This window comes from Calypte anna, chromosome 7 (assembly GCF_003957555.1).
Source record: "Calypte anna isolate BGI_N300 chromosome 7, bCalAnn1_v1.p, whole genome shotgun sequence".
NCBI classification, from domain to species: Eukaryota; Metazoa; Chordata; class Aves; order Apodiformes; family Trochilidae; genus Calypte; species Calypte anna.
Genome location: NC_044253.1, coordinates 28,435,807 through 28,463,533, shown reverse-complemented (window position 1 = coordinate 28,463,533; position 27,727 = coordinate 28,435,807). Strand labels below are relative to the sequence as shown.

Genomic DNA, 27,727 nt, shown 5'->3' with positions numbered 1-27,727 from the left:
GCATGTCAGTCATATAGCAGTATCAGTATCAGGCAGTTTTTATGGGGAGAAGATTACGATGCACAGTCTCAAGTTACTTTTCTGTAAAAAACACAGTGAATAAGTGGAAAAGTTAGGAGTCCCAGGACTACTTTCTTTATTTTAAGTAAATCAGGCACCACTCAAGTTACATACACAGTGTTTTGCACTGCACTCACAACCATGTAGCTAAAATCACATCAGCCTTGATGAATTTATGAGTTCTGCTTATCTCGTGGGCAGCACACACTCATTTTCTTTCTAATTTTAATGATAATTGAAGTGTTTGGAGGAGGCATTTTGCTCAGAAGTAGAGAAAACAAAGGGTAAAAAGGAAATAATTAAAAGGGTAAATGGGATGTGTAGCATGTAAGTGAAAAATCACTAAGCCTGAATGCAACATCTACTGTGTATTATTCCTTTTTAAGGAATAAGTGAAACTACTGACTGTGAGATGTGTTTTTTCTGTAGCTAGTTAGGAAACTTTAAACATTTTTTTTAACAAACTGATCTCTACTAAGATGATAAGAGGGAATGGTGACTGTGCTGTCTGAGACAGCCACCCTGAAAATGGCTCTGCTTTGTTCTTTTCTTTTCAAGTAGTACCCAAGTCCTTGGGTCTTCAGCCTGCCAGCTTCACTTGGGATGGACCTTGGCACAGATGAGAGTGGAATATCCTGAGGCTGCATCAAGAATCACCAACAAATATATCAGGAAAAGATTATTTTAATACAGATTTATGAAAGAGTGACTTAGTAGAATTCAGTAGCAAAGTTAACTCAAGTACTAACTATGTGGAAGGGGCCTGTATGGGTTGGAAATAGAATTGAGTAATTTATGCAGGGATCAAGAGAAATTATTAATACAGGGGCAGGAAAGACTGAGCTGTGGACAGGTTGGATTGATTTGTACAGGAATTAAGAATGAAAAAAAGAATGAGAAAGGTCCTCCCATTGAGTCATGAGGTTCAGAGTGGATAGATAGCCTTGCTTTCTAAATTTCTTCTCTGACAGGAGTGTAGGTGCAGCTGAATCCACTCCTGGTCCCAGACTTGATAAATGGTTTATAACCACCAGGGATTTTGATGTAGTGCTTAATACATAATTATAGGTCTGGTGTGATTTGGCATAGCAGTAAATTAAGATTGTGAAATCTATTAAATCAGAAAATAATAGATGATTTCTAATAGCTTAAACAAAAAGCAATTATAATCAATTCAAAGGTTCAAGCAAAAATCTAACAAAGTTTCTAACTGCACTGTGAACAAACTCACACAGAAATAAAAATTAAGCCTTTTAAGATGTTAAATGTTGGTACCAAATATCCTGACAGAAGTTGCATTCTTCCCCTTCCGATGCCCAAATGAGTCAATTTATACCAACCCCAAATAATTTTTGCTCATGAGAGGAGAACATTTTCAACTGGATGAATCAGCTTCCTTCATGAGACGTGATGAAAGCTGCAGCTTGGTGCAGTTCTGGAGAGCTCCAAAGAGCCTCCCTCTTCAGACCAAGATTTATAGGGTCAAGATGATTGACTTTGATCAGTACTTTTCCATGATAGCCATGAGTCAAGATAAGCAATTCTTTCCCAATTTTCAGAGTGGGCTTGTGTTTTCTGTTCTACAAATAGAGTTTCAGGTACAGTTAGGAAGTGCCTGATCACCCCAAATCGCTGTGTTTCCACTAGGATGAAAAGGTCCCCAATTATCCAGGCTCACTGCTCCAGTAAGCAAGATCAAAAAGAGCAGGATGCTATCAGCCTGCTGCACTTGCTATTGAAACCAGAACAATCTTAGGCCCATTGCACTTGTAATTAAAGCAAGAGCACTGTTGGCTGGCAGTGATATAACAACGTGGCTCAGTGAACAGGGAGGTCTGTACCCCCACAGACCTGGAGGAGGGAGATCAGGTAGGAATTTGTTGGAGGTTAAAGCCCAAAGTAATCATACCACGAGGGGTGTTCAATCCCAAATATCTTGGTGCGTATGAAGAGGGCAGCAGAGGCTTTCCTGCTGGCAGCTGGACTTAGATTTTAACAAATGTTCCAGGTGGACAGGAGAAAGGCAGTGGAAAGCAGTTGAGGAGGTATGAAACACAGCCTTCCTAGGGAAAAAAAATAGGCCTCTTGCCACTTTTCTGCTGTTTGCAGTGTGGTCTCGAGCTTCAGAATGAAGTAAATCCTTTCTCTGCTGATTGTTCCTCTGCAGTCCTAGCATTTTCCCGGAGGCAAATCCTAGACTTATTTCAAGATCCTTGCCTGCAGGTATACTCTACTTATGGCTTATAATTTATTTGCAAATATTTTGGATGCTTATTTTGATACTTGTTTCTGGCTTGATCTATGGTTGTATGTTCACATCATCTTAAGTTTTTTCCTGGGACGTTTTGCTAGGGACAATTGGCAGGTTAGAGGTACTTTCTGCATGCTAGCTTTTCACTTCCATGTACTGAAAAACTCCTCAAAGTGCCCTTCAGTTATTGTATTTGCCAAGAACTGACACCTCTACACAGTTTTTATTTTCTCTTACTCATTTCGGGTATTTTCCCTTTTTGTCTGTTTTGGATCTGCTTGTGAAACATGGAATTATGACTCTTGCTCTAGTTTTCTGTCTTAAATTTGGATTGCATTTGTCCAGGGTAGTGGAGGGAGCATCAGCTGGTGCTTGTTCATTGCATTCTGGCCCTTCTTATTGATGCCCTGCTGTGATTTTAGAAGAAAGCAGCTACTCAGTGCCCACACCACTCTCCAGTCTGCACATTCTGCAGCCTGGTTCTGCTGCTGGGAGCTGGCAGGGGTTTAATTAAAGATTCAGATGTATCAGGGGTTTTCCTGAAGTGATGTGCTTCTGTCACAGAGATCTTGTTTGCAAAAAAAAATTATTGGGGTTCTTTGTTTAAAAAAAAGAGATCTGAACAACAGAAATGTTACTGGCTTTGTAGAAAAAAGGCCTTTCTGGCACACAGAGAAACCTGATTGTGAAGACATTGAGTTTTATGGGTGCAATGTCTTACCTGTGTGGTACCTTGTCTCCAAGTGTGGCCACTGCTATGTGCTTCAGAGAATCCATTGGGATTCCCAAAGGTTGGGAGAATAATCTGCTGTTAGGGAGGGCTCTGCCTGCTCTCACTCTAAGGGAATGGCTGACTCTGCAAGGATTTTCCTCTCTGTCACCTGTCAAAGGTTTTTCTGTCTTCAGCTTACCTGATGCTAGTTGTTTTAATTCTTATGCTTAACCAGTTTATTAACTTTCAATTCTACAAAGGGCTTGGCCATACTAATACTTTGCAACAGTTAAGTTTCATGTGTTTTTTGTTGTTGCTTTTTTGATAAAAATAGCATTTCCTTTCCTCCGTTTAAGCATGCTGCTTTTTAATTGCACTGATGGGATGATGGATGTTTCTGTGTTTATCTCTACCCTGTTATTTTTGCATATTCATGTTTTGCTTGTTAGTTGAGGCTGCTGTAGACTGAGAGATGATCTCTTCATAATGATAGCTCTTATTTAAATTGATGTCTTTAATTTAAACCCTAAAAATACAGGAGCGTGTTTTGGATCATTCTTTCTATTACTCATTACCATACATTAGTGAAATGTGCATTTCGTCTGCTGTTGTGTTCTCTCTTTCCTGATTGGGGTGTTGGTCCTAAAAGCTCTTCCAACCACATCTGATACAGACTTAAGATAATAAATGCACGTTCTGTCAATTGCCACACTTTGTTGGTCACCTCATGGTCAGCGTCCATTTAGCTCTGATAGGACTTTGAGGTGTTTTGTTTTTCTTTTTATCATTTTACTGGTGGCTGAGTGATAAGATTTTATTGTGGACAGATGGATAAGAGAAAGGAGAAGAAATGCCTGAGTCTTTATTATCTGTGCAGATAATAATTGGATTATCTGTGCAGAGCCAGAGCGTGCTTTTCCAGTGCATTGGGTGGTTTATATAGGGTGTGGAGACTCAGCAGCTCGATTGATCCAAATTAGCAAAAGTGTGTATCCACTGTCTGGGTGTTTCTATGGTAACTGTCTCTCAAATCATATACATAAACAGACCTGGCAGGGGGTTTTGCCTTCTATTTGGTCTGTAGGAAGCCATCAGAAAAGGAGTGGTTTCAGGTTGCAAAAAGGCCTTGTGATGTAAATATTTTTTAATTTCTGGTGACTGGTATAAGTTTGGAGATTGCTGCTGATGCTTGTTCAGTTCCAAATCTGATTGGCTTTGCATGTTGGCTGGCTGCTGTTACTCCTACTAGATGAAAGAGTGATCCCCAGAAAACTTGCATGGTGATGCAATTACCAGGTGCATCTTTTAGCTCACAGACACCTTGCTGCTGCACATAATAACCTATTGCAGCTACAGAGGTAGGCTGTATACTATGTGGCTTTTGTGTTGAGCAAACATAATTAGACATTCTTCTTTTTTTCCCCGTCTCATTCCTCTTCCTAAACCAGCAAAAGTCTGGAGGCTCTTCCTTCACCCCTGTGCCTGGTGAATTAAGGAAAATTATGAACCTCTCCAAATTAGCAGTGTGACAACAGCCAAAGTGACTCCGCCGTGATGAAATCCTACATTTCACTTTTTCTGGTGGAAAAAATGAATGAATGATTCATTTAGCCTCCTGCCCTCTTTATGAAATGTAGGACAATTATGCTTACTTTTTCCTGCTCCAAAGTCAGGCAGTACTAAGGTGTGGGCCATTTCAAATCAGAGCTGGTTATTTCTTACAGCAGTCAGTGCTGTGAGGATTCCTCTATTTTGAGTCAGAAGGGAGCTAGCAAGAGGTCTGTGCTAAATAATAACTTTTTCCCTTATGAGTATCTTGGATGTTCCGTGAGTGGCAAGGTGCATAACCACATTCCTGTAGAATAATTCCTAAGCTTTCCTGGTACCTCTGAGGAAAAGTGCCTCTTTTTGCATTGGACTTGGCTTATGCAATGAGTCTATGTGAAACTCCACATGGAAATGCAGTGTGAAGGTAGCTAAGACCCACTACATTTGAGTGCACAACCTTTCCTATTGTGGAAGCTTTTACATATCCTCAGTTAAAATGCCATACTGTGCATAAATTGCAGGAGTGACAGAAATGTGCTCTAACCTGTAGAAAGTGAAAAACATTAAATTTTGTTTGTTTCCTCTTTTTATAATCAGATATTTGCTGGGGTGATTTATAATTTTCTTTTTAATGAATTGTTTAAAATGTTTGAAAAGGCATTAAATCTTCCTTTCTGCTATTAATCTGTAAAAGAGGATGGGGATTTTAAATGGCCTCTTAATATATTGCTTTATAAAACTGCTGATTCTAGCAGCACTGAAATAGGAATACGTGTACTAATGTAAGAAACACTGAGAGCAGGCAGAGCCTCCTGTATTTATGGAGGAAAAGACTAATAGCTCCATTTTAACAAGGCTCTTAACACTTTGGGCCATCAGCAAGCACTGAGTGAGTGAAATTGGGAGAGCTCCTGTGTGCTAAAGGCATTGAAGTTCACTGTTTTATACCACAGTTGGAGCCTTCCTGATGCAATTGTGCTGTCCAGACAACTCCAGTTGCCATCTTGAAAACAAACCAAGTAGCAAGGTGTCATTGAATGAGTGCCCTAATGCCTCTGAAATGTCACCAGAGCATGATAAATGCACTTAAGTCCCAGCTCGATACTTAGCTTTTCAGTGACATTAGGGAAAGTTTCTGGATTTGTGTTAGGAATGAAAGCAAAGCCTATTTATATCATGTTCTATAGTGAGCGATATACACACGTAGAGAAGTAACCACAAACTCAGATGCTAACTTTGATTCAAATAGTTATGGCACTGGAATCAGAGGGGGTGTGCTTACTTAATTAGATTATATCCTCATGTTACTGAAATCTGGGAAGAAGGCCAGCCAGGGAAGGAGTGAGAGTATCTCAGCTAGCACACAGATGAGGAAGAGGCTCTGAAGATTGTACCTGTTCTAAACAGTTCTTTGATACAGAAGCCTTTGTTGTTAGCAGTGATAAGATTTTGCCTGGGAGTTGGAGCTTCTTTGAGCCCCCGCCTTTCTTCAGTTGATTTTGTCATGTTGCAACATCATGGGTTTTCTGCTTATCATTCTGAGATGCACTGGTAATAGCTGGGCTGCATAACTGATGTTCATTCTGATTATTCTCCTCCACAGGTGCCTGGAAAAGGTCCAGATGGGAGCTCATACAATCTCTACTTCGAGGGAATGGAAAGGCAGTATGCATCCTTACCCAGGTACAGTGTCAAGCCTCACACACACACTGCATCACCCTCCCTCCAATGGTTAGAGAAATCAGCTCACAGTTGATACCCAGCTCCAACATGACAGATTATTTTGCAGTTCTGTCTTGTCACCTTTTGCTGCTAACTTAGTGCCATCTTTCTACCTGTGCTATAAATTTGAACTTCTGAATTTTTTTAAAAGATGCATCTTGATTGAACATGTCAGCAAGTGTCATGGTCTATGGATAGAAAGCATGACATGGACAAAGCTGGCTATGCAAGAGCTGTAATAGGTCATAGCAGGGCACAAATGACCAAGTTTATAGTGATACAGCCCTGCCTGGCATTGACAGAGTACCACTGTTGAAAGCCTCCAGTACAGCAGCCACAGCCACTGTAGTCCCACTGTTGCCACAGACCATCTGACTGTCAGTCCTATTCAAGCAGTGCATCTCTGTGTTTTAACTGAGTACTGTGGAAATATGAGTGAATTCTGAGTGCTTTTGTTTGGTCTTTAATCCTTATCAACTCAATGAAGGGTAATTTGAGTCTGGAACCAGTGGGGCATGACAAAAAGGAAGCATTTCAGAGATATCAGTCCCGTTTCTATGGGAGTTCTAATAGTGGAGTGTAAGATTTAGCAAGCCAGAAAGGGGAGGGGAGTGAGAGGATGCTAGAATAGATTGGTGGAAAGCAGTTGGAGGAAAAAAAATAGAAAATATTTCTCCTTCAGAATTAGATGGGTTTGGAAAGACCTTGGAGGAGTTGCTCACTTCTTGAACCTAGAAGCAAGACAATTTGTAAAAGAAATACAAAAATCACTTTATAAGCACAAAAAGATTCTTTGTTGTGAAGTAGTGCTGGCATTTAGGAAATCAGTGAACAGTCTCTTTTTGTATCTTCTTCTTTTTGCACTGAGCTGTTTATTTTCAGAGTTGTCATTGGAGAGATTGATTGATAAATATGTAATGCTGTGTCCAATTCTAGATGAAAATACAAAGAATATCTTACTTTTGGACACCAATCTGTAAAGGCTGTCTCACGTGACATTGTTGGGTGTTTGTAGGCATTTAAAAATGCATGTGGTTTCTAATCCAAAAGATGTGTAGTTTAGTTACTGCCTTCAAATAATATTTGTGTCAGCCACTGTTTTGGAAATTCATCCTGAGCCATAACTGGCTTTTCTAACAGAATCCTGCTTTCCAGCAGTGTGTCCTGTATGTATTTCCTGGCCAAGTGTGGATATTCTTACTATCCTGGATAAATAGCCATTTTCTTTATAGTCCTCCAATGCTCACATCTCCTGATTTTTAGCAGTGATTTTTGGAGTTTAGGTAGGTGTGGTTTAATTATGCACACTCTTCTTTATCTATTTTAAACTTCAGTTTTGTTGAGTTTATTACAATGATAAATTAGCAATTGCTGCCCAGTATAAGCCTGTACAGCAATTTTCAAATTCCTATATTATGTCTTCTTTTATTCATTTTCCCTTCAAGTTAATCAACGTTGGTCTTTTTAGCTTTATAAAATACAAATTTCCCAGTGAAGCAACTTCCTGAATTCGTTCATTTCTCTGGTATTCATTTTGAGTGAGGTTGACCTGAACACTACAGATGCTGGTGTGCTTTTTGTAGTGATGTCCTGTGTGTATTCCTTCTATGCCCTTCCAATTCAAACGCACATGGGGATTTGAAACCTTGGCATGTCCCCAAGGTGTGTGTACTGTTCACCTCTGCACCCTGTGGTTTTGTGTTGGGCTGTTGCTGTTTTTTTAGTGTAGGTCTGGCTTAATGGGATCATGAATCTCACAGTGTTCTTCTCAAAACCTCCATTTAACTTGCTGAAAACATGAGTCCTTAGTTTCTATGGCAGGTTTGAGTATTTAGCTGGCTGAAACTCATCATCTAGTAAGTCATCCAAACATTCAATAAGCTTTTGGAAATCAGTGTGAAAACTGTAATTTCTCTCAGCATCTAAGAAGATTATGCTGGGGAGTGAGAGGCCCTGTATTTTGGGGGAGTTGTGTGCTTGCTGACCCAAATGCTAACAGTGCCACACACAGCCATGACATTGCTGTGTCTCCAGAGGGTTTTCCAGCCTGCCAGGAGAAAAGCCTTGGGATGTCACGCCCTGCGTTCCAGCCATCAGCTGCAGCCTCACTTAGGTTTTATAAATTTTGCGGTTTCATGTTACTGCAGTCATTAAACCCTGGCATTCACAAATTACTAGATTTCTACTAGTGAAGTCTAAATCCAGAAGAGGATGCAGTCTCGTTGCCAGCCACTAATGGAAAGGAATGATTTATATCCTTCACATGTCTGACTGCCCTAAAGTATAGTTGAATCCAGGTAAAAAACATCTATTTACCAACTTATTCTCAGTGGAGGACTCATGAATACTACTGTAATGGGCAGCATTATTTAAAAAAAAAAAAAGAAAACAGAAAGAAATACAGAGGTACTATTTGCTCAAAGAGCAGCTTTTTTCTCCCCGGCATTCTGGTGTTAGTTCATGGTTTCCTGCCCTTGTCCTGTACCTGTCCTCACCTTGGTCAAACCACTGAGCTGCGTTTGGTGGCAAATAATTGTCTGCATACTTAGCTGTTTAAGTCCAGTTTAATAGGAGAGGCTTTAGATGAAGGTTGTAGATGCTAGGAAACAGATACTTATTGCCATGTTGAGTTGAGTCCTGGAGGATGTGACCTTTGCCTGCGGCTCTGGTGTGGCACAACACAAGGGAAGAGAGAAAACTGCTTGGACTTTGTCCAGTTTTGCTGGATGAGGTGGAGGAGGGGATCTGTGCCATGTCAAGGGTAGTGGGGACCTATGCAGGAAGCTCTTCTCTTTACCTGGAAGCCAGCAGAAATCATGCCAGTGTGTGTGGACATGGAAAAATTGAGTAGGAGAGCTTTGGTTTTGCCCCCCACTAGGCAATTCCTCATAAGGAGGAATGATCCCCTGCCAAGTAGCTTTATGAATGTCTGGTGCCTCTAAAGCAGTGCCCCATTCCCATCCTAAGACACCCATCCTGCATAAAAGGGGAGTCAGGCTGCCAGCAGCATGCAGACAGCTCTGTTGCTGGATTGTAAAAATCTACACTGTAAAACGTTGTTTCTGCTTTGGCCTTTTGGTTGGTATTTTTCTTTCTCTGAAGCTGGTAATTTACGCCTCGATATTGCAGGCCAAATTAAGGTAATATAAGTCTGTACTAACTGCATTTGAGGAATTCAGCTGTGTCAGGTGTGTTTGTCTTTTCAGAATATGCCGCAGCAAATCCAAGCCAGTGTCCCACTCTCACTGGGCTCAGTGATGCCCTTTTTGCTTTAGAGTGTGGAGGATCTGTTCCTGTGTAAGGTTACACGTTCAATTAAAAGCTGAAAAGAGGAGGCAGCTCTTTCTCTGAAAAGAGGAGAAAGGTTTTAGATGTGGCTGGCTTTACATATTTAAGTGCCTAGGTAAAATAATGCCAGTCTGTTGCCTTGCTCTGGCAGTGTCTGCAGAGGCAAATATCTGAATTAGATGGTAAGTGGCTGTGGCAGGAGAGTGGCAGTTCTTCATCTCACACTGTGTTATGCTGATAAATCTGCAGAAAAGCAGCGAAGTGAGGAAGGGAATGGAAGGCTTTGCAAGAGAGATCCCCTTCTTTGCACTCAACACTTAACATTTTGCCCTGGGGCTACAGCTAAGTAGTGCTGAGTAGTGGCATAAAGCATCCTTAAATCCTCTTGCTTAAGAGGAAGATGGCTTGATTCTTGTACCTCTTAGCCTCCTCTTTTCGGAGGAGGAGCTGCATTTTTTAAACTGCTTTAATGCCTGTTTTCTTGGTGTAATACAGAATATTTTCCCGATGGAGCTCCAGAACACATATGAAGCTGAATCCGCTCTGTTTGCTCATAGGTTTATTTTTGAGCTTGCTTTTATGGAAGTCTGTCTTAATGTAAATCACAGACTTGCCAATGGCAGCCTTGTTTGGAGAAATCTCACGTTCGAGGACACATTCTTTTATTTGTTGATGGAAAAACTGGCTGTGACCAAAAGCAGTATCAGACACTGAGCTGGGACACTGATGACATGATGAGTGCAGATCAGAAATCTCAGCCAACTTCCTGATAAGAAATGCTGATTCCAAAGGAAAGCTAATACTCCAGACTTTCTCTGGAATCCTTGTATTATTGAAAAACGGTCTTTTTTGGTCTTTCTTTCTTTTTTCTTTTTTTAGGAAAGGGGTGGGGCTGGAAAGGCAGTGCAAACGTTTGAAAGTAACTTAGCATGGAAAAATGAGTTCCCAAAGTGCAGATGAGTTCGGCTGTATTGTTGTGGCTGGGAGGAGAGCACTGAACCAACTAGCAATTTGCTCAAAGAATATCTGCCTGAATTGTAACATATCTCAAAATTGGGAAGCTTGCAAAGCCATCAAGGAACTAGCCTTGCAGTACAGTGGCAGCACAGTCTTGCCATTTTGGAAACTTCTCTTCAGAATGATCTTGCAACTTGAGCTTCTTAAGGCAGTAGCTAAGAACAGCATTTGATCACCCTGCCTGAGGCCCCAGAGACTTCTCCATTCATGCACTGAACTAAGTTTCAATTTTGATCCTTTGCATCACTGATATAAATGTATTTACAAAAGCATCTAACCTACAATTAAAATGTCATGTTGTGAAGATTTCATTACATTCTTCAGAGGTTAATTATTTTACTGTTTAGAAAGATTATGCCCTTTTTTTTTTTTTTCCTTAAGTCTGAAATTACCCAATTTCAGTTTCTAGATACTATGGTAAATATTTTTCCTGCTAGACTTTAAGAGCTAAGCCTGCAAAATCCCTCCCCTTCAAAATTTCTATACAGTGATCCAGATATTGTCTATGAATTCATTAAATAGATAAAGCACTTAGGTCTTACACTATACAGCATGAAAACAATCTTAACTCAAGGGACTGGGATCCCCATGCAATTTATGAGTCAATTTATGAGGTGGCCTCTGGACTTCAGTCATTTTGATCTCTTTGGATCAAAAAGTTTCTGTAACACCTATGTCATGAAGAAATAAGGTTCATCAAATGGAAGGAATTGATTACTTAGCAAATTTTCCTTAGCTTTTTATTGCTCCTGGGTTTTCTTCCCTCTATTTTACTATGTTCATTTCAAAATGCAGGATTTCTGCAATTTAATTGAGTACCAAAACCAATTTGAAAGTGACTTGACACAAATCACGAGGCAAAGTTAATTCTGTTAAATGTCATCATTCACCATTGTCTAGAAGAATCTGAAGTTAATATACTGACATTACTTAAATATGTATATAGTATATTTTCCTGGTTAACAAAAAGAAATCACAATTTTAGTGCAGTCTGTAATTAGCTGCAAATCAACTTGACAGAGCATTCCCAGCCTATGGGAATCGACTAACTGAAGAGCACAGATGAAAAAGCAAGATTTAAAATCAGTTATTTAACTCATACCTCCTTGCTTTTCGGTTTAAATCACAGTTTGATTTTTTGCTTTAAATCACTTTGATTTTTAACTTGCTCCATCCCCTGTTGCAAAAAATCTGTCCCCCTTCTCATTTTATGTACTTCATTTACATTCCTCCTTGCCATCCAACAGTTTGTCACACAGCACTGACCCAGCAAGGAAGTCATGGCTGTAGCTGTCAGGTGAGGGATGTGACCTTCTGGTTGTTTTTTGGTGTTGACAAGTGCCATGTGGTTCTCAGTAACAGTGACAGTGTTGCTCTCTTCTGCAAACACGATGCTGTTCTGCCAAGTTATCTTCCAGAGACCTTCTTCATGCTCAGCCAGCACTTAGTAACAGGATGCTTCTGTTTTCCACCATTCCTCTCTTCAGTTAACTTTGTGACATTGCTTTACTGAATTTGCTTTCTTACCTTTTTAGGCCCAAAGTTGTCCTTTATGGCAGCCAAAGAGTGGAAATGCTGATGCAGACAGTAGATATTGCAGGGGATGCCATTGCTGCCTTGTGTCACTGTTTAAATGGGAGCATCATTCACCTGATTAGATATCTGGACTGCAGATATTTTTTCATAAATGTGGGGGGTTTTTTTCCAAAACTTCAGTGGCAGTGAAATAACTCATCAGCCCAGTCCAGTCTCTGAAGTCAGAAGTCTACCGGTGAAACCACATTACTAGACATACATTATAGAGTTACAAAGCAAATCTATTAACGTCAGGTGCATAATATAATGCTCTCCATGTTGTTAGTAATGCACAGATTGTCTGTCTGAGGTTCTGCAAAGTAGTGAAGAGATGGGTGATATTTTGTAGGGTAGGTTAACTGAAAAAAGTCTGTATCTCTCCCATTTCTCGTATTGATTCATATTAAGAGAAGACAGGTAAAAAGAGAATTGAGAACCAATTGTACATAGTCTTTTTTAAGTTTCAATGCAAAACTTTTTATTATATTCCCCTCAAATAAATTAAAAAAAAAAAAAAGAAATTGCTTGATAATTTGGCATCTGAAACAGGATTAGAATTATGTAGGGTGCGAAAAAGAATGGTCCACGTAATTTCATGATCCTGGTTACATGAAATATAAATAATAATCATAGAATGATAAAATCATTAAATGGTTAGGGTTGGAAAGGACCTTAAATGTCATCATGATCCAACCCCCTCTGAATGGACACCTCTCACTAGACCAAGTTGCACAAGGCCTCATCCAGCCTGGCCTTGAACACCTCCAGGGAAGGGGCATCAACAACCTCCCCAGGCAACTGATTCCAGTGTGTTACTACCCTCATGGTGAAGAATTTCTTCACCTAACCTAGATTCCTCTTTCAGTTCTGAACCTCTTTCAGTTCAGAACCATTACCCCTTGTCCTGTCACCACCCTCTCTGGTGAAAAGCCCTTACCCAGCTTTTCTCTTGTCCCCCTTCATGTGCAGAAAGCCACTGCAAGGTGTTCCTGGAGCCTTCTGTTCTCCAGGCTGCACAACTCCAACTTTCTCAGCCTGTCTTCATAGGAGAGGTGCTCTATCCCTTTCTTAGAATCATAGAATTGGCTGGGTTGGAAGGGACCTCAGAGATCATCAAGTCCAACCCTTGATCTACTACCGCTGCAGTTACCAGACCATGGCACCGAGTGCCACATCCAGTCTCTTTTTAAATATCTTCAGGGATGGAGAATCCACTACTTCCCTGGGCAGCCCATTCCAATGTCTGATCACCCTCTCCGTAAAGAAATTCTTTCTAATATCCAACCTAAACCTCCCCTGGCACAACTTGAGACCGTGCCCTCTTGTCTTACTGAGAGTTGCCTGGGAAAAGAGACCAACCCCCCCTGGCTCCAACCTCCTTTCAGGGAGTTGTAGAGAGTGATGAGGTCTCCCCTGAGCCTCCTCTTCTCCAGGCTGAACAGCCCCAGCTCCCTCAGCCTCACCTCACAGGACTTGTGCTGGAGTCCCTTCACCAGCCCAGTTGCCCTCCTTTGGACCTGCTCCAGCACCTCAATCTCCTTCCTAAACTGAGGGGCCCAGAACTGGACACAGGACTCAAGGTGTGGCCTCACCAGTGCTGAGTACAGGGGCAGAATCACTTCCTTGGACCTGCTGGCCACGCTGTTCCTGATGCAGGCCAGGATGCCATTGGCCTTCTTGGCCACCTGGGCACACTGCTGGCTCATGTTCAGCTTCCTGTCAATCCAGACTCCCAGGTCCCTTTCTGTCTGGCTCCTCTCCAACCAGTCTGTGCCCAGCCTGGAGCTCCCCATGGGGTTGTTGTGGCCAAAGTGCAGGACCTGGCACTTGGCCTTGTTGAACCTCATCCCGCTGGAATCATCCCAGCTCTCCAGTCTGCCCAGGTCCCTCTGCAGAGCCCTCCTGCCTTCCAGCTGATCCACACTTCCCCCCAGCTTAGTGTCATCTGCAAATTTGCTGATGATGGACTCAACCCCCTCATCTAAATAATCATCAATAAAGATATTAAACAGAACTGGGCCCAACACTGATCCCTGGGGGGCACTTGTGGCCATTCTCTGGACTCGGTCCAACAGGTCTGTATCTTTCCAACAGGTCTGTATCATTCCTCCAAAGCTGTAGGCAGTATTCCAAGTGCAGTCTCACAAGAGCAGAGGGGCAAAGTCACTTCCCCTGCTCTGCTGCCCATCCTTCTTTTGATGCAGCCCAGGATGCAGTTGGCCTTCTGGGCTCCAAGTACACACTGGTGGCTCATGTCGAGCTTCCCCTCTACTTCCACCCCCAAATCTTTTTCCTCAAGACTTCTCTCTCTCTCCATGTGTTTTGCCAGTTGAGGATGGTAAGGATACTTGGACACCAGAGCAAAAAGATTAGGTGTGTTGTACTGGTGATAGCTAAATAATACAACCAAATAAGAAAAATTTGGAACAAAGTACCTAAAGCAGACAGAGAGAAAATACACAGGGTAATGCATTGAATCGTTACTACATAAGAGAAAGGAAAGTGATTGAGATCCATCACCACTTCCATACATTCCCATCACCCAGATCTGCGGTGGCTGGGGAGCCCCAGTTGCAGCGAGGATTTGGAGAACCTGTGCAGTGCATCCACCCATAGGTGAGGCACCCAAAGCTGCTGCAAGAGGCAGCCAGCCTTATATGCTTAAAAAATCCTCAAATCAAGATGACTTGCATATTTTGCGATGTGGAACTATCTGGTTTATGCCCCCCGACCAAGCAGGACCAAGATTTGGCCAGAGTCCAGGGTGTGGTTGGTAGGGTTAACTAAAATATTATCTCCAGACATCAAGTCAGCACAAATTATATTTTGAGTGGTTAGTTGCTGGTATCAGCATACTGATACAAAGTTTAGTTGCTGGCATCAGCATAACTATTGTTATAACCCAGTACAATACCCACTGATACAAAGGTTATTGGTAAAAAAGACAGGATTCATCTATAGGTCAGCTCTTGCTTTGGCCTGTTGTGCAAGCCCTAGCACTACATCATTCTCATAACCAAACAGCATGTTCTTTGGTTCTTCATTGTTTACGTTCTCTTCTGTTTAATAATATAAAATAATACCAGTAACTCCAGGGATATTTTTAAAATAGGGTTTTTATCTTGACAGCTGTATTTTCATTGAATATGCAGCGAAAGCTTATCTGTCTGTATCTTCCAGTGTGGTAATCTGATGATAAATGAAATGTGTGTGGTTTTGGTTAAGTCGTGGCAGATGAAATTAGAGTCAGTTTTAATGGAAATACTGGTCCTAATCAGGGACCTCCAAGATACATTGCAGTAAACCAGCCAAGATGAAGTACAGGCAAAGAAAAAAAGATCATTCTTACATGCTAGAGCACAGGCTTGGGCACCAAGCTCATGTGCTCATTAAAAGATTAGTTTGAATCCAGTATCAAACAGTTTAAGATTTGCTTAGCTAACTTAACCTCTGCAGGTAATAAAGCTGATAGCTGTGAAACCTGCCCAGCATCTCTGAGATGTCAGGGAAATATAGTATTTCAAAAAGAATGGAGTCCAAATCCAAAGTGGCACATGTTTGTGATATGTATCTCAGGAAAAAGCTGGAAATGCTCTGTTGCAACTTGGATTTATCTCTGTTTTGGTTACTCTGCTGCTGTGTGCCACAGTACAGATATCAACCTAGTGTCGTATGGGAAGTGTGAAGGCTTTTTTTGTGCTTGGTGTCAAAACACATTTACCCCAAAGCATGCAGAGTTTATTAATAACCTGTGTAAACCCTCTACAAGAATAGTCTTGAGCATTAAAAACAGAGCTGTTACGAAAGGGTCAGTGGACTGTAGACATTTTAAAAAAACATCTTCTGTCTTTTTTTAAGATCTGTCTGAAAGAAGGGAAGAGAACTGTAAACAGGATTACGATTACAGAAATCTCTTAAGTTGAATTCAGAAGGAGGGAGATTTGGTTTTAAAACATACCTCCAGCTTTCTAATAAAATAGAAATATTGGTTGAAATGAAAAGGATGCCTCTATCTAAGCCAAATTAAATCTTAATATTGAATAAGTACACTTTAGAAAGTCAGAAAGGTCAGGGTTCATGACAACAAATCATGGATTGCGACAGGCAGGCCACTTCTGTAATTTCCATGGGAATAACTAAAGAAAATTGAGCAAAGAAAATGTCTGCAACAACTGGGACATAGCTTAGGGGGAAAAAAGGGAAAAAAAAAAACCACCACTAAAAACCAGATGTCCCGTAAGAATACTGTGGAATTGTAGAATGAGGCAGACAGAGATGGGTTTTGTCAATTTTTCTAATAAGTCAGTCAACTCCTCATAAGGAAAAGACATTTAATGCAATATGTAATAGTTTAAAAGTCAGTTAATATTTTGAAACTAAACAGCCAGCCTGTTTGCAAGATACTAGCTGAAGTAAATAAAAATTAAAAAATAAAAGTGTCACATTTACAAAAACCATGGATCTGGTGTGGGTTTTAGTATATAACCAGGCATAAGGACCTCCCACTCAAACTAAGGGCACCAAATTCAGTTTAAAAATAGAAGAGGTGGAGTAAAATACTGTCTTTGAACAAAAGGGGCTGAATTGACATTATAATATTAAATGAAGTCATGAAGACATTGCTTCAGAAAAGAAAGTTGTTCTAGCTGTGCCTCCAGTGAGTAAAAGAACAAAACATCTGTTAGGGAACAAAATATTAATGCAAGAAAGAAGTGTCACTACAAAATGGTTAGGTTGAGAGGAAGGATCTGTGAAAAAGCAGTAAGTGAATGCAAATAAAAAAGAACACCAAATTAAAAAACAAAAGCATATGTCCCATGGAATGCATCGACAGAGGAATGTACTGAATGAAACCTGAGGAGTAAGATGTGTGCTACAAAGTGCAAATACATCCTTCATGTTGTTGAGATGGATATTGAAATTGCTTACAAGACACATAGGCTGGGAATCTTAGCTGGCTTCTTTGTAAGTACAGACACTTGGAATGAAAATGTTACTGCTTATGTTGGATTACAAATCAGAATGGATCAAAAGGTATGGACTGTAGCCTGCAAAAATGAGGAAATCAGCTTTTCTTTCTGTGAGGAAGTTTACTGTAACATAAGCCAATTCCACTGCAGTTCCTGGCTTTGACTTTCTCATGATAAGTAGGTCGTGGAAGTGAGGATGAGTATTTTCAAGGATGTTGGATCAGGATTCATTGAGCGAGCTTCCTGCAGCTCTCCAGTGTTGTGCATGAACCTCTATTCAGTTCTGTCACCTTCATCCAGTCATTGCAAAGCAGGTTCTGAAAAAAAACAGGAAATGTGGTAAAAAGAACAAGTTGCACTGTCATGATGGCAAGTTTCAAGCTTCTAATAGCAAGCCATTAAAGTGGGTCAGTTGGGTATTCTTATGTGCACGTTTATGAACAAGGGAAGGAGATTATGATAATAAAGTAGGAGAGTGAATTCTGTGTGGACAGTCTTAATTACATGCTGTAAGGTAATGACAGGCTGTGAAATCTTAACTCAGATATAATTCTGGGTTCAGAGTTGTAAGTGCTCAGAGTGCCACACACCTTGAAGAACTAAGGTGAGGGAGATGTGAACCATGGAGGGTCAGAGCTTCAGCAAACCTGTAGTTGTTTTTTAATATTATCCTTGGAGAAAGCCTGTCTTGATAGGAGAAAGCTTTTATATTAAACTAGTGACTAAAGGTAAGAGGTTTCTAATTTGGGATCAAGAGAATCACTGAAAAATTTAATAATAAAAACAGTTGCTGGAGCAGCTGTTTCAACACAGCTCATACAACTGGCAGCCAAACAGCTTCCATTTCATAAGTAGGTGATATGTTTAATTTCTCTGCTCAGAAGTCTCTTAAAAACATATTAAGAGAATGTTCTGAATTCCACATGTTTTTGTCGAGCTGTCTTTATATTCACCTAACTCTTTTATGTTTTATCTTCAGCTGCAACACTCTAGAAAATCATGCTTTGGATATGTTAATCCAGGTTGAGTAACACCTTATTCTGCAAGAAATGCTGTAGAAGCTCGTGTGAGCCTAATCCAGAAGCACTTCAGTGCATGCATCTGTTCCTACCTATTGCAGTGAGCAGTAGATTAGACTGAAATGCAATCACTGTAAGAGGATATTCCTTCATTTCCTTGCTGCCTGGGTCAGTCTGGTAGTAATTTAATAAACTCTGATTAGGTTATTTGTTATATTTGTTACTATTATACTCTGCCCACCAATGTGTGTCATTCAAGTCTCTCCATATTTTGGAGGTCCTGGAAAAAGGAATATGTCTTTACTTGCTCTCTATATTTTTCTCCACCTCATCTCATTTTACTACAGATGTAAGTGTAGTAAAAGTAGGACTTAATGAGTGTTATTCAGAGTTGTTGAAGAATTGCAGATGCTTAGATCACTATTGGTTATGGACCAGTAACTTTATGAGCAAGGATGCAGCTAAAATTCCTGTAACCTGTTGGAGAAAATTAATTCCTGCTTTCTTAAGAATCGTTACTCTTACCTCCAAGCTTGAAAAGATGGCGTTGTTCTACTCTGTAATAGTTATGTAACTCAGCACTAGCACTAATTTTTTCACTTAGCACCCGAACAAAATATACTATAACAATTCTTGAAATATGGCATAAACAAAGCACAGGATGCACAGTGATGCTGCTTTTTGATTGATGCTTATTTGCGAAATCTGCATGGAATGTTTACTGCAGGTAAAGCGGTGGCTATGCCAGAAGCATGCCAGCAAAACTCTGTAGGTGTGTGGTTGGTGTTAAATAGTACACAGGCCACTAGTCAGAGTTTCATCAAGCTGTATCTTGGAAATATATTAAGTACCATAATGCATATGCTAACAGGATAACCACATTCTACAGCAATGTTTTTGCTGTATTAAAAAACTTTCATCTACCAAATGTAACTGAATCTGATGATAGAGATCCTGACAGAACTCCTACCTTCTGCTGGTTTTTGTGTGTTATCAGTGTGGTCTCCACTCATTCTACACTCTGTTCTGCATGAGCAGATGGGATCCTACAGCTGCTTGAAAAAAATATTAGCCTTAAAGGTTGTTTTTCTGCTTTGATTAACCATTCAGTGAGAGAGGAAATGACGGGAAAGAGAGCAGCTAAGGATCACTCTACTTCAGACCTCTTGCCCAAAAGGATTCATTTAAATGTTTGAGTGATGATGAGGTGAGGAGTCAAGTAAACTGGAATCTGTTCCTCAAGTCACCATTCTCTCTGCCCAGAGAATAATTGATAACTCCAGCACTTGCAACAGCTGAAAAAAACAGAGCAGAACATGAAACACATCCACCGTATAACATATGTGGGAAGCAAGAGAAGGAGAGTGTTAACTTTAATAGAAAATGAATTATCTGTCATTTTTGTTCCACTGCAGATGTAATTCAGCAGGGAGGCTGGATCTGTTCATTCGATAGTCTGAGACAGCATCTTGGAAATTAGCAGCCATTTCCAGCCAAGGGCAAAAAAGAGGGAGCAGTAAATCTGAACAAAAGCCAGCCCAGGTTATCAAGTAAAATCCTGAGCCAGTCGGGGTCCTTGGATATTGAGTAGCTGGCACTTTTCTTCGTTTAAAGAAAAAATACAGCCTTTTTTTTTCCAGGTGAAGGGAAGTACTGAGAGCAGTCATGACAAAAACTGGCAAGTAAAACCAATCTCAGCAGGATTTCACAGTTGAAAACCCATGCAAATGGCTTTTCACTTGGATCTAGGTGTTGGTGTACTGTTGTACATAACCCATGTGTCACCAGGTTTTGGTCCCACATTTAAGATTTTTTTTATGGATTTTGACTTGATCCAGAACAATTTTTTCCATCACCTTACCAGGGACAGAGGTGAGACTAATTGGCTGTAGTTCCCAGGTCCTCATTACCCTTTTCAAAGGCTGGAGTGACATTAGCCTTCCTCCAGTCCTCAGTCACCTCTCCTGTTCTCCATGACCTCTCTAGGATGACGTAGAGTGGCCTAAGAATAACATTTATCAGGTCTCTCAGAACTTGTGGGTGCATCCCATCAGGGTCCATGGATTTATGGACATCCAGTTTGGCTAAGTGGTCTCTAACCTGGTGCTTCTCTACCAAAGGAAATTCTTTCTCACTCCAGACCTTATCTCTTACCTCCAGGATCTGGGGTTCAAGAGGGTAGGTTTTTGCAGTGAAGACTGAGGCAAAGGCAGCATTCAATAACTCTGCTTTCCCTGTGTCTTCAGCCACTAGGGCATCCATCTCAATCATCAGTGGGCCTACTTTTCCCCTATTCCTCCTTTTTTTGTTGATGTACTGGAAGAAACCCTTCTTGTTGTCCTTGGTACTCCTTCCCAGCATTAGTTCCAGGTGGGGCTTGGCTTTCCTTGTTGCATCCTTGCATTCTCTGACTACATTCTTATATTCCATCCAACTTGACAGTCCTGTTTTCTGCGTTCTTCTTCCCTTTAATTTTTTGCAGAAGACCCTTGCTCATCCATGCAGGTTTTTACCTCCTTTGCTTTATTTCTTCTTCATAGGGATGCACTGGTCTTGAGCTTGGAGCAAGAAGTGTTTGAAAGTTGCCTCTCATGGGCATCCAAACCTTCCAGATCCCTGACCCATGGAATTCCATGTCGACTTAGACATGAGGGAAGGATGGCAGTCAGTCAATGATGCTTTTGGTTTTGAACTCCCTGTACTTTCTGTAATTTAAATAATGCTTCTGTAATGTTGCTTTAATGAAATGCTTTTTGTTAAATATCCTGCAAATAATATCAGGAAAGGTTATTTAATGAATAATCTGACTTTTCCTTTGAAGAGGCTTGTTAACTGATCTTAACTTGGAATCTCCTTAGTGTTATTGAGAGGAATAACAGTCTTAGTGTCATTTTAGTTTGATTTCTTTCTTTGAAGGGCTGACAGCTCTCCCTTCTCTCTTGTCATCAAACATCTGAAGAGAGCTCTGTTACTGAGAGATTACTGCAGTGGTCATGGGCTTACAGAAATTTCTTCAGAAACATTTTGGTTCTACTGAACAATGAAAAATGTTCAGCTGTCCATTATTACACTTCTTTGTACACAGTCTAAAAATGCACATGGAAATTATCATTACATCTGTAATGGTGGGTCCCAGCTGAAATCACTTTAATCCCAGTGTAAAAAATAAAATGAATTCAGAACCTTTAACCCTGATAATTTTCCTCCATTTTGCATCCCTAGAATGGTATTGTTATTTTGTGGGTTTCTGTCTTAGGAAGTGCAGTTTTCTTTAGTAACAGCTTATATTGTAGCTGCTTCATATGATAGAAAATTTCTTGGTTTTATTTTTTATCATTTTAAAAAGAGGGGAATTCAAAATGTTGCAGAATTCTTTTAAAGAAAAAACCATTTTACTGGAAGTACACTGGAAGAACATCTGCACATGGTTTTATTAGAGAGGAGCCCAACTCAGCATTTAAGATTTAACACTGAGTTTTGAAAAAACTTCATTCTCAGTTCACCACAGGCTCTCTACTATAATTTTTTTTTCCTACGTGATTCAAATAGTAGGTCTTTCAAGGTTAAATATTATGGGGTTTGTTTTGTTTTGTTTTTTAATCAACATCTGTAAGAACAGACATACCATCAAGTGTTTTGTGTTTCTGAAATCTGCATCTTTGTGCAAACCTGGGCTTGGACAATAGTAGCTTTGATACGAATTAACTTCTGGGGAGCAAAGGAGAAATTGCTTTTATCCTATAAAGGCTATGGAAACTATTAATTCCTGACTAACTGCAGCTTCCTCTGAAGCATTTGGTTCAGGTAACATTCAAAGATGTGATGCTGCAATTTAGGGCAGACTCTGCTACATTGCCCCAGTTGCCATCTTAGATGTAAGATCCATGAGACAGGGATGTGCTATTCTACTGGTACAATGTCTTGTTTCTTCATAGCTGCATATACCCCTCTCTAGATCATGAGCATTAAAAAATTAAGAAGTAAATTAACTGCATTTTGGTTAGTCTTTTCTCTGAATACAATTGAAAACTATTGTCTCCATGTAGAGTGAGGCATTTCAGCAATTAACATCTAGTACTCTAGCTGTTTATTTGATGTTTAAGACTGTCGGGTCTTAGCTCCCTGACTTCATTCCAGGATACAGATGTCTTATTCTCTCCCTGCCCTTTCAGATACCCTTCTCCTATTAAGGAGCTTTATCCAAAGCTCATTGAAGTGCTTGCATTTACTTCCAGAGGCTTTGGCTAGGTCCAGATGAGTCTAGCCAACAAAGTTCCTCATCACATTGAATTATTCCCTCCTCTCAGCCTGGTATCTAGGCAGAGCACTGATCTTTTTCCATCATTACTTCCCTCTGTAAAGTATCTTGATTATATTTTTATGAGCATACCACTTCAAGTCTATCACATTGCACAATCTGAAACTACTTAGAATGATATTGTAGTCGTGACCTTTATTGTTCATTAGTGAATCAGCAGTGTAGCTTACTGTGGCTTTAGGAGAGATATATAAATTGGTTGTTATTTTCAGTGATGATTTCCTTGATTTGAACATACCAGAGCAAAGATAATTGATTGATTCATTATGTAAAGGATTGTTTCATGAAAGAGGGTGGTTTCATCTAAGTTTTTAATTTTTTCCCCCCAGCCAAACTGAGACATACTTTCTGGAATCTTTGCTAGGTTCATAGGTTCTTACTGGGTTCAGATTGGAAAGTGCTTTTCTTTTTTTTCTCATTAATGGCATGCAGTAGTAGCATGCACCTCTTTCATTGTGGTGGTGTTCATCATAATCCAAGTTGAAGCTACTGAACATGGTAGTCTTTGACATAGGATACATATTTGTGTTGAAAAGAAATGAAACTTTATACCTGGCAGTGCTGTCCAAACCCTCTCTTTATCTCTGGCTTGCCTCTAATTTCCAAGTGCTCTGCTATGACCTCCGTAAGGCATCACTCTTTCCCAGCTGTTGGCATCACTTTTTCATTGCTCAGGGATGCAGTGTTTTGGACTGATGTCTTTAAAGCATGTTTTTTCTGCCTGCTGCTGTGTGTACCTTCTTCCAGCTTCAGCATCTTGATGTCTTCTGTTCCAGGTACATGACTAAGCTGGTAAAACCATGTTGCTACAGGCTGTGCTTGCTCTCTCTAGAAAGTTGCTGTGCTCCAGAGTACTTTGTTGCTGCAAATATTATCTTGTCATCTGGCATGAAGCATGGTGTGCAGATGACAAAGAAGAAAATTGTTTAGAAGCTACAGATCTCCTCTACTACATGTATTGGGGAGGGATGCACATAGATCTGGGATACTGATGATTGGCCCAGTACCCTAAGAGCAAAGGATGCTGCATGCCCAGGTACAAGTCCTGGTGCTGCCTCAAACCAGGAATGCGTGGAAGAAAATCACGTAGATCTCATGATGCCTCACATCATCTTGGGCTCCTTGCAGACATTGCCAGGGCTAGTGTAGCTGGGAAAGAAAGCAGAGAACAGTATCCAGACCAGGAGGGGACAGTGGCAAAAAAAGTAGTGGGAGCTATGAGAATCTGGGCCTTGTGGAGTGAGGCAGGAAGGACAGTGGTGGATGTGCCATCTTCTGCTGTTGTCATGTCTCCCATCTCCAGCCTGTGGTCTAACATGATGTGCACTTACTTCCTGATTTGCTTTTTTTAAGGAAACGAAGTGCAGGAAATGTGTCAAGGTTCTGCCCCTCCCCACAGGAGGAGGTCACAGGTGTGACCATTTGTTTCCTGTGCACAAGAAGTTTAGCTGACCCAAGCAGTGGCCTTCATTCTGTGTATCATTCTCCAGCAGTAACTATAAACATCAAGTGTTATCAGTCCTAGAAGCAGACAGTGACTGAAGAACTTACTGTTAATTTTAGAAAGTGCAGTTATTTATAAGAGACTTAACTGAAAAGTAAAATTACTGGAAAGAAAATTGGTTCTGTCCTGTCTCAAACCAGGTCATTATGAAAAGGGCACAGAAGTGCATGGAAGTGAGCAGTTATTTTGTCTTTACCTGTGAATCAAGGCTTTACCTGGGGATCAAGGGTTGGACTTGATGATCTCTGAGGTCCCTTCCAACCCAGCCAATTCTGTGATTCTATGAATGGACCACATAGCTTGTATATATCTATGGGCACTGAATTTAGTGACACATATATCAGTAAAAATTCCATCTGTGCATAAGGCTGGTTTACAGTGACTGGAAGCTGTATTGTGCATTCCTTCCATGATGCGTGGTTCAGGTCACAACACAATGTTACAGTGATTTATTTGGTAACAGTGGTGTGTGTGTGTCTCATTTACACACAGCCACTCCACAGGGTGTATTTAGGGGTTGAGGAACCAAAAAGATTCACATCTCTCTCTCACCTCTCCAGAATCTGCCTTGCTACCTGAATCTGGTGCACTAAACCCACCCCATCCAAACAAGTCAAGCCTGTCCCGGGCTGCTGCTTCAGAGAATGGCAGGAACTTTGTAAATAAAGGAAGTGATTGAATGATACACACTTCAGCACACTGCTTAACAACCTGATAACAGTTAATTACACGCAGTATTTTTAAATGCAGCAACAGGGAGATAACTCCTGCAGAGATGGAGCACAGACACTTGGGCCTCTCGACTGAAGGTTAACCTCTTACTGCCCTCATGAAAGAGCAGCTGCAGCTCCAGATCTCTCCAGCTTTGAACATTTACTGGCTATCAGTGACTCATAGATGTAACATTTCCCCAGCTGCAGATCAGGGCTGTGCTCAGCCTCTGTGGCTTGCAGGGTCCTGTTTTGTCAGAGCCAGCTGTGTGCTGGAGGCAAGGGATGCAGGGTGGCAGAACAAGGGTTGTGTCTGCTGTGGGCAGCCCGAGGAGCATCATCAGTGGAGAGTGGCTCTGCTGACTGCAGCTGCACTGATGTTCATGTAACTGTAGAAGCTCTGAAGGAAGAAACCAGGGAAAACACAGCTGGAATGGGCTGCAGTAACAGGGCACTTGCAGCTGTCTGGAAGTCAGAGCAGCTGCAGTCTCTGCTCCTGCTTTTTTGGGCACTGGGTGGGACATTGCTGTTCCTCCCCTGGGCCTTAGGGGTTTGACCCTTGTTATTTAAAGCTCAACTTCAGGATGTCTGCTGTCAGAGCACCTACAAAGTTTGTGACTTAATGCAAGTCTAATTAACTGATTTGCCTACCCAAATCTGGAGATTTACACAGTTCCATAGTGGTATCTGTAAAGTTGTAACTTGAAGCTGTTTGTCATGCCCTGAGCCTTTAAATCTCAATTATTAAAGGTGTTGCTTAGTGGCTGGCAGGAGGAGGGGTGGTTACCAGAGTGTTAATGAAGTGTGGCAAGCCAGGGAAAGCCATAATGCCTGTATAGAAATGAGTGGTTCTCACAGAAGGTAATATAGGAAGGTAGGATGTACCTCACAGGCTGTTTGTGCTGTTTAGGAGCAAATCAGTACATGAGCAGTAGGGGAACAATGAAGACTGAAATACTGCCCCAAGAAAGAAATGAGTTGTTTGCTTTTAAGTCTCCCATGCCCCCCAAAAGCAGCCATCAGCCTCTGGATCTTGAGCTGTGCCTTTGTTGCAAAGCAGAAAAAATGGAATATCATATCCCAGTGGGTTCAACAGAATATCAGGACACAATAAAAATTGAAATTGAGAGACAGTTAGCCAGCTAGAATCAGTTTCAAAGACAATTTTCCTTTTCTTATTGAAGAATGATTTTACTCTCCAGTTTGTGCCATCAGAGCCAGAATTGACAGCCATGCTTCATTGTGGCAGTGGGAGAAAATGCTGCAAGGAATGCTTTAATTTAAATGAGAAGTGCAGTAAAAAAAAAAAAAAACAACTAAAAAACCCCCAAAAACCTAAAAAAGTACCAAAAAAACCAACCAACCAAAACCACTAACAAAAAAATGCATTAAAAAAATCCTAAAAATTTAGGTATAACATGAGTAACCACTTCTTACAGTTTTTTTTACTAGCCTACTAAAGATCAGAGTGTGTTAAGATCCTGCTGTCTGAATAGTAAAGACCTTGGTCCCAGATTGTTATTACTCAGGAAGATTCTTCTAAGGACTTCTGTTACTTGTTGAAAATAATTCTAACAGCACAGATGATTAATTACCATGCTTTAAATTCATTTCACATGAGGAATGAGAAGGGTTTATGTGTCTTTGAAAGCACTTTACCAAACCAGCACAGTAGCACTGTGGATGGCAGGGGAGGCTTCCTTGCTCAGGAGGAGCTCTGCTGGAGTCTGAGCTGTGTGTTTGTTTCCTTCTGAAGAAGGATCTTGACTATGGAAACAGAATTTCTTTTAAATAAATCAGTCTCCTGAATAACTACTGGACCTTTGATTTCTACCCTGACAGCCTGAAAAAAAAAAAAAAAAGTGGAGATCTGCAGTAGATGTTAGAGTGTGGCAAGGATCTGCAGTAGATGTTAGAGTGTGGCAAGGAGATCTGGATGGTATTTCTGACCTTTTCGCTGCTGCTGTGCTGGGGCCAGCAGTGGGGTCTCACCTCTCTCTCTCTCTCTCTCTCTCTCTCTCTCTCCCTTCTCCCTGCCTCCTTTAGGGGGAAGTGGCTCTTCTAGAAGCAGGGTTAACAGTGTCCCCGTGGCTATTGAAGCTATTGCACACTGATGCCATACAAACATTACAGAGTGATTTCACTTTAGCACCTGTCCCCAGTGGTGGCAATTCTGCATGCATTCAGTACTTCTTTGTATTGCTTTGTGTCTGCATTGAAATGCAAATTCAGCTGAGAAACCTAAACATTTGCTCCTCTTGCTGGTTTAGGATGACATCCTTTAAGAAGTTTTCTCCCTTCTAATGTAAGTTGGCTGGCATCATACTCATTTAGTCTTTAGGAAGAGCTTTTGCCCCTGTTGATCTGCAAAACAAAAGACCAAGGGGACCTAAAAATCTCGTCCAGGTCTCTCTCTCAACAGAGCATGGGGATTCCTGGGGAGATTGAGAGTAGGTTACCAATGCCATAAGGTTAATGACTCAAGTGGTATTATGTTGTGTTGAATAATGAGTGACATGTGAAATAACACATGTTGTAATGATTCACTGCTTAAAGTACTAATCTAGTTTAAGATCCCTTTAAGCTTGAAGAGATCACAGCACAGTGATGTCTTGTTCAATAGGTGCTACTTTATTTCATGCCTTCTGGTAGAAGAGGTGTACCATGTCTGAGAGCACATGAACAAAACAAGTGGGGAATTGAGTAGGAAGGATTATTGGAGTAGTTGTTTTAAATTCTTATTGGCCATTTATAGAGTATGGGGTAGCATATTCAGGTTTTCATTGCTGTTGATTTGAGGGTTTTAATCCTGATTATCACAGTTTCTATATGTGTACATTGGCTGTAGAGAAGGAATGAAAGGGGAGCTTAGTTTGTGGGATGAGATTATCCGAAGCTGAACTAGGATCTACTGTGGAAAACAAACATGCTGGAGCAAAGGAGCAACACAGTGGTTTATGGCTTTGTTAATGATGGGAGGGGATTTAGTTAAATGACACTGAATTCTGATGTTAACCAGTCTAAGACATAGAT

The 27,727-nt window shown here is 40.8% G+C and overlaps 1 protein-coding gene across 1 annotated transcript in view; it reads left to right on the top strand.

Annotated features, from left to right (window-relative positions):
• PARD3B (par-3 family cell polarity regulator beta) overlaps positions 1-27,727 on the top strand; it is a 385,985-nt gene that overhangs the window by 346,999 nt on the left and 11,259 nt on the right. Inside the window, exon 22 of the mRNA XM_030454365.1 lies at positions 6,175-6,254. Coding sequence (XP_030310225.1) covers positions 6,175-6,254 — 80 coding nt within the window. The remainder of the gene's footprint in view (positions 1-6,174; positions 6,255-27,727) is intronic.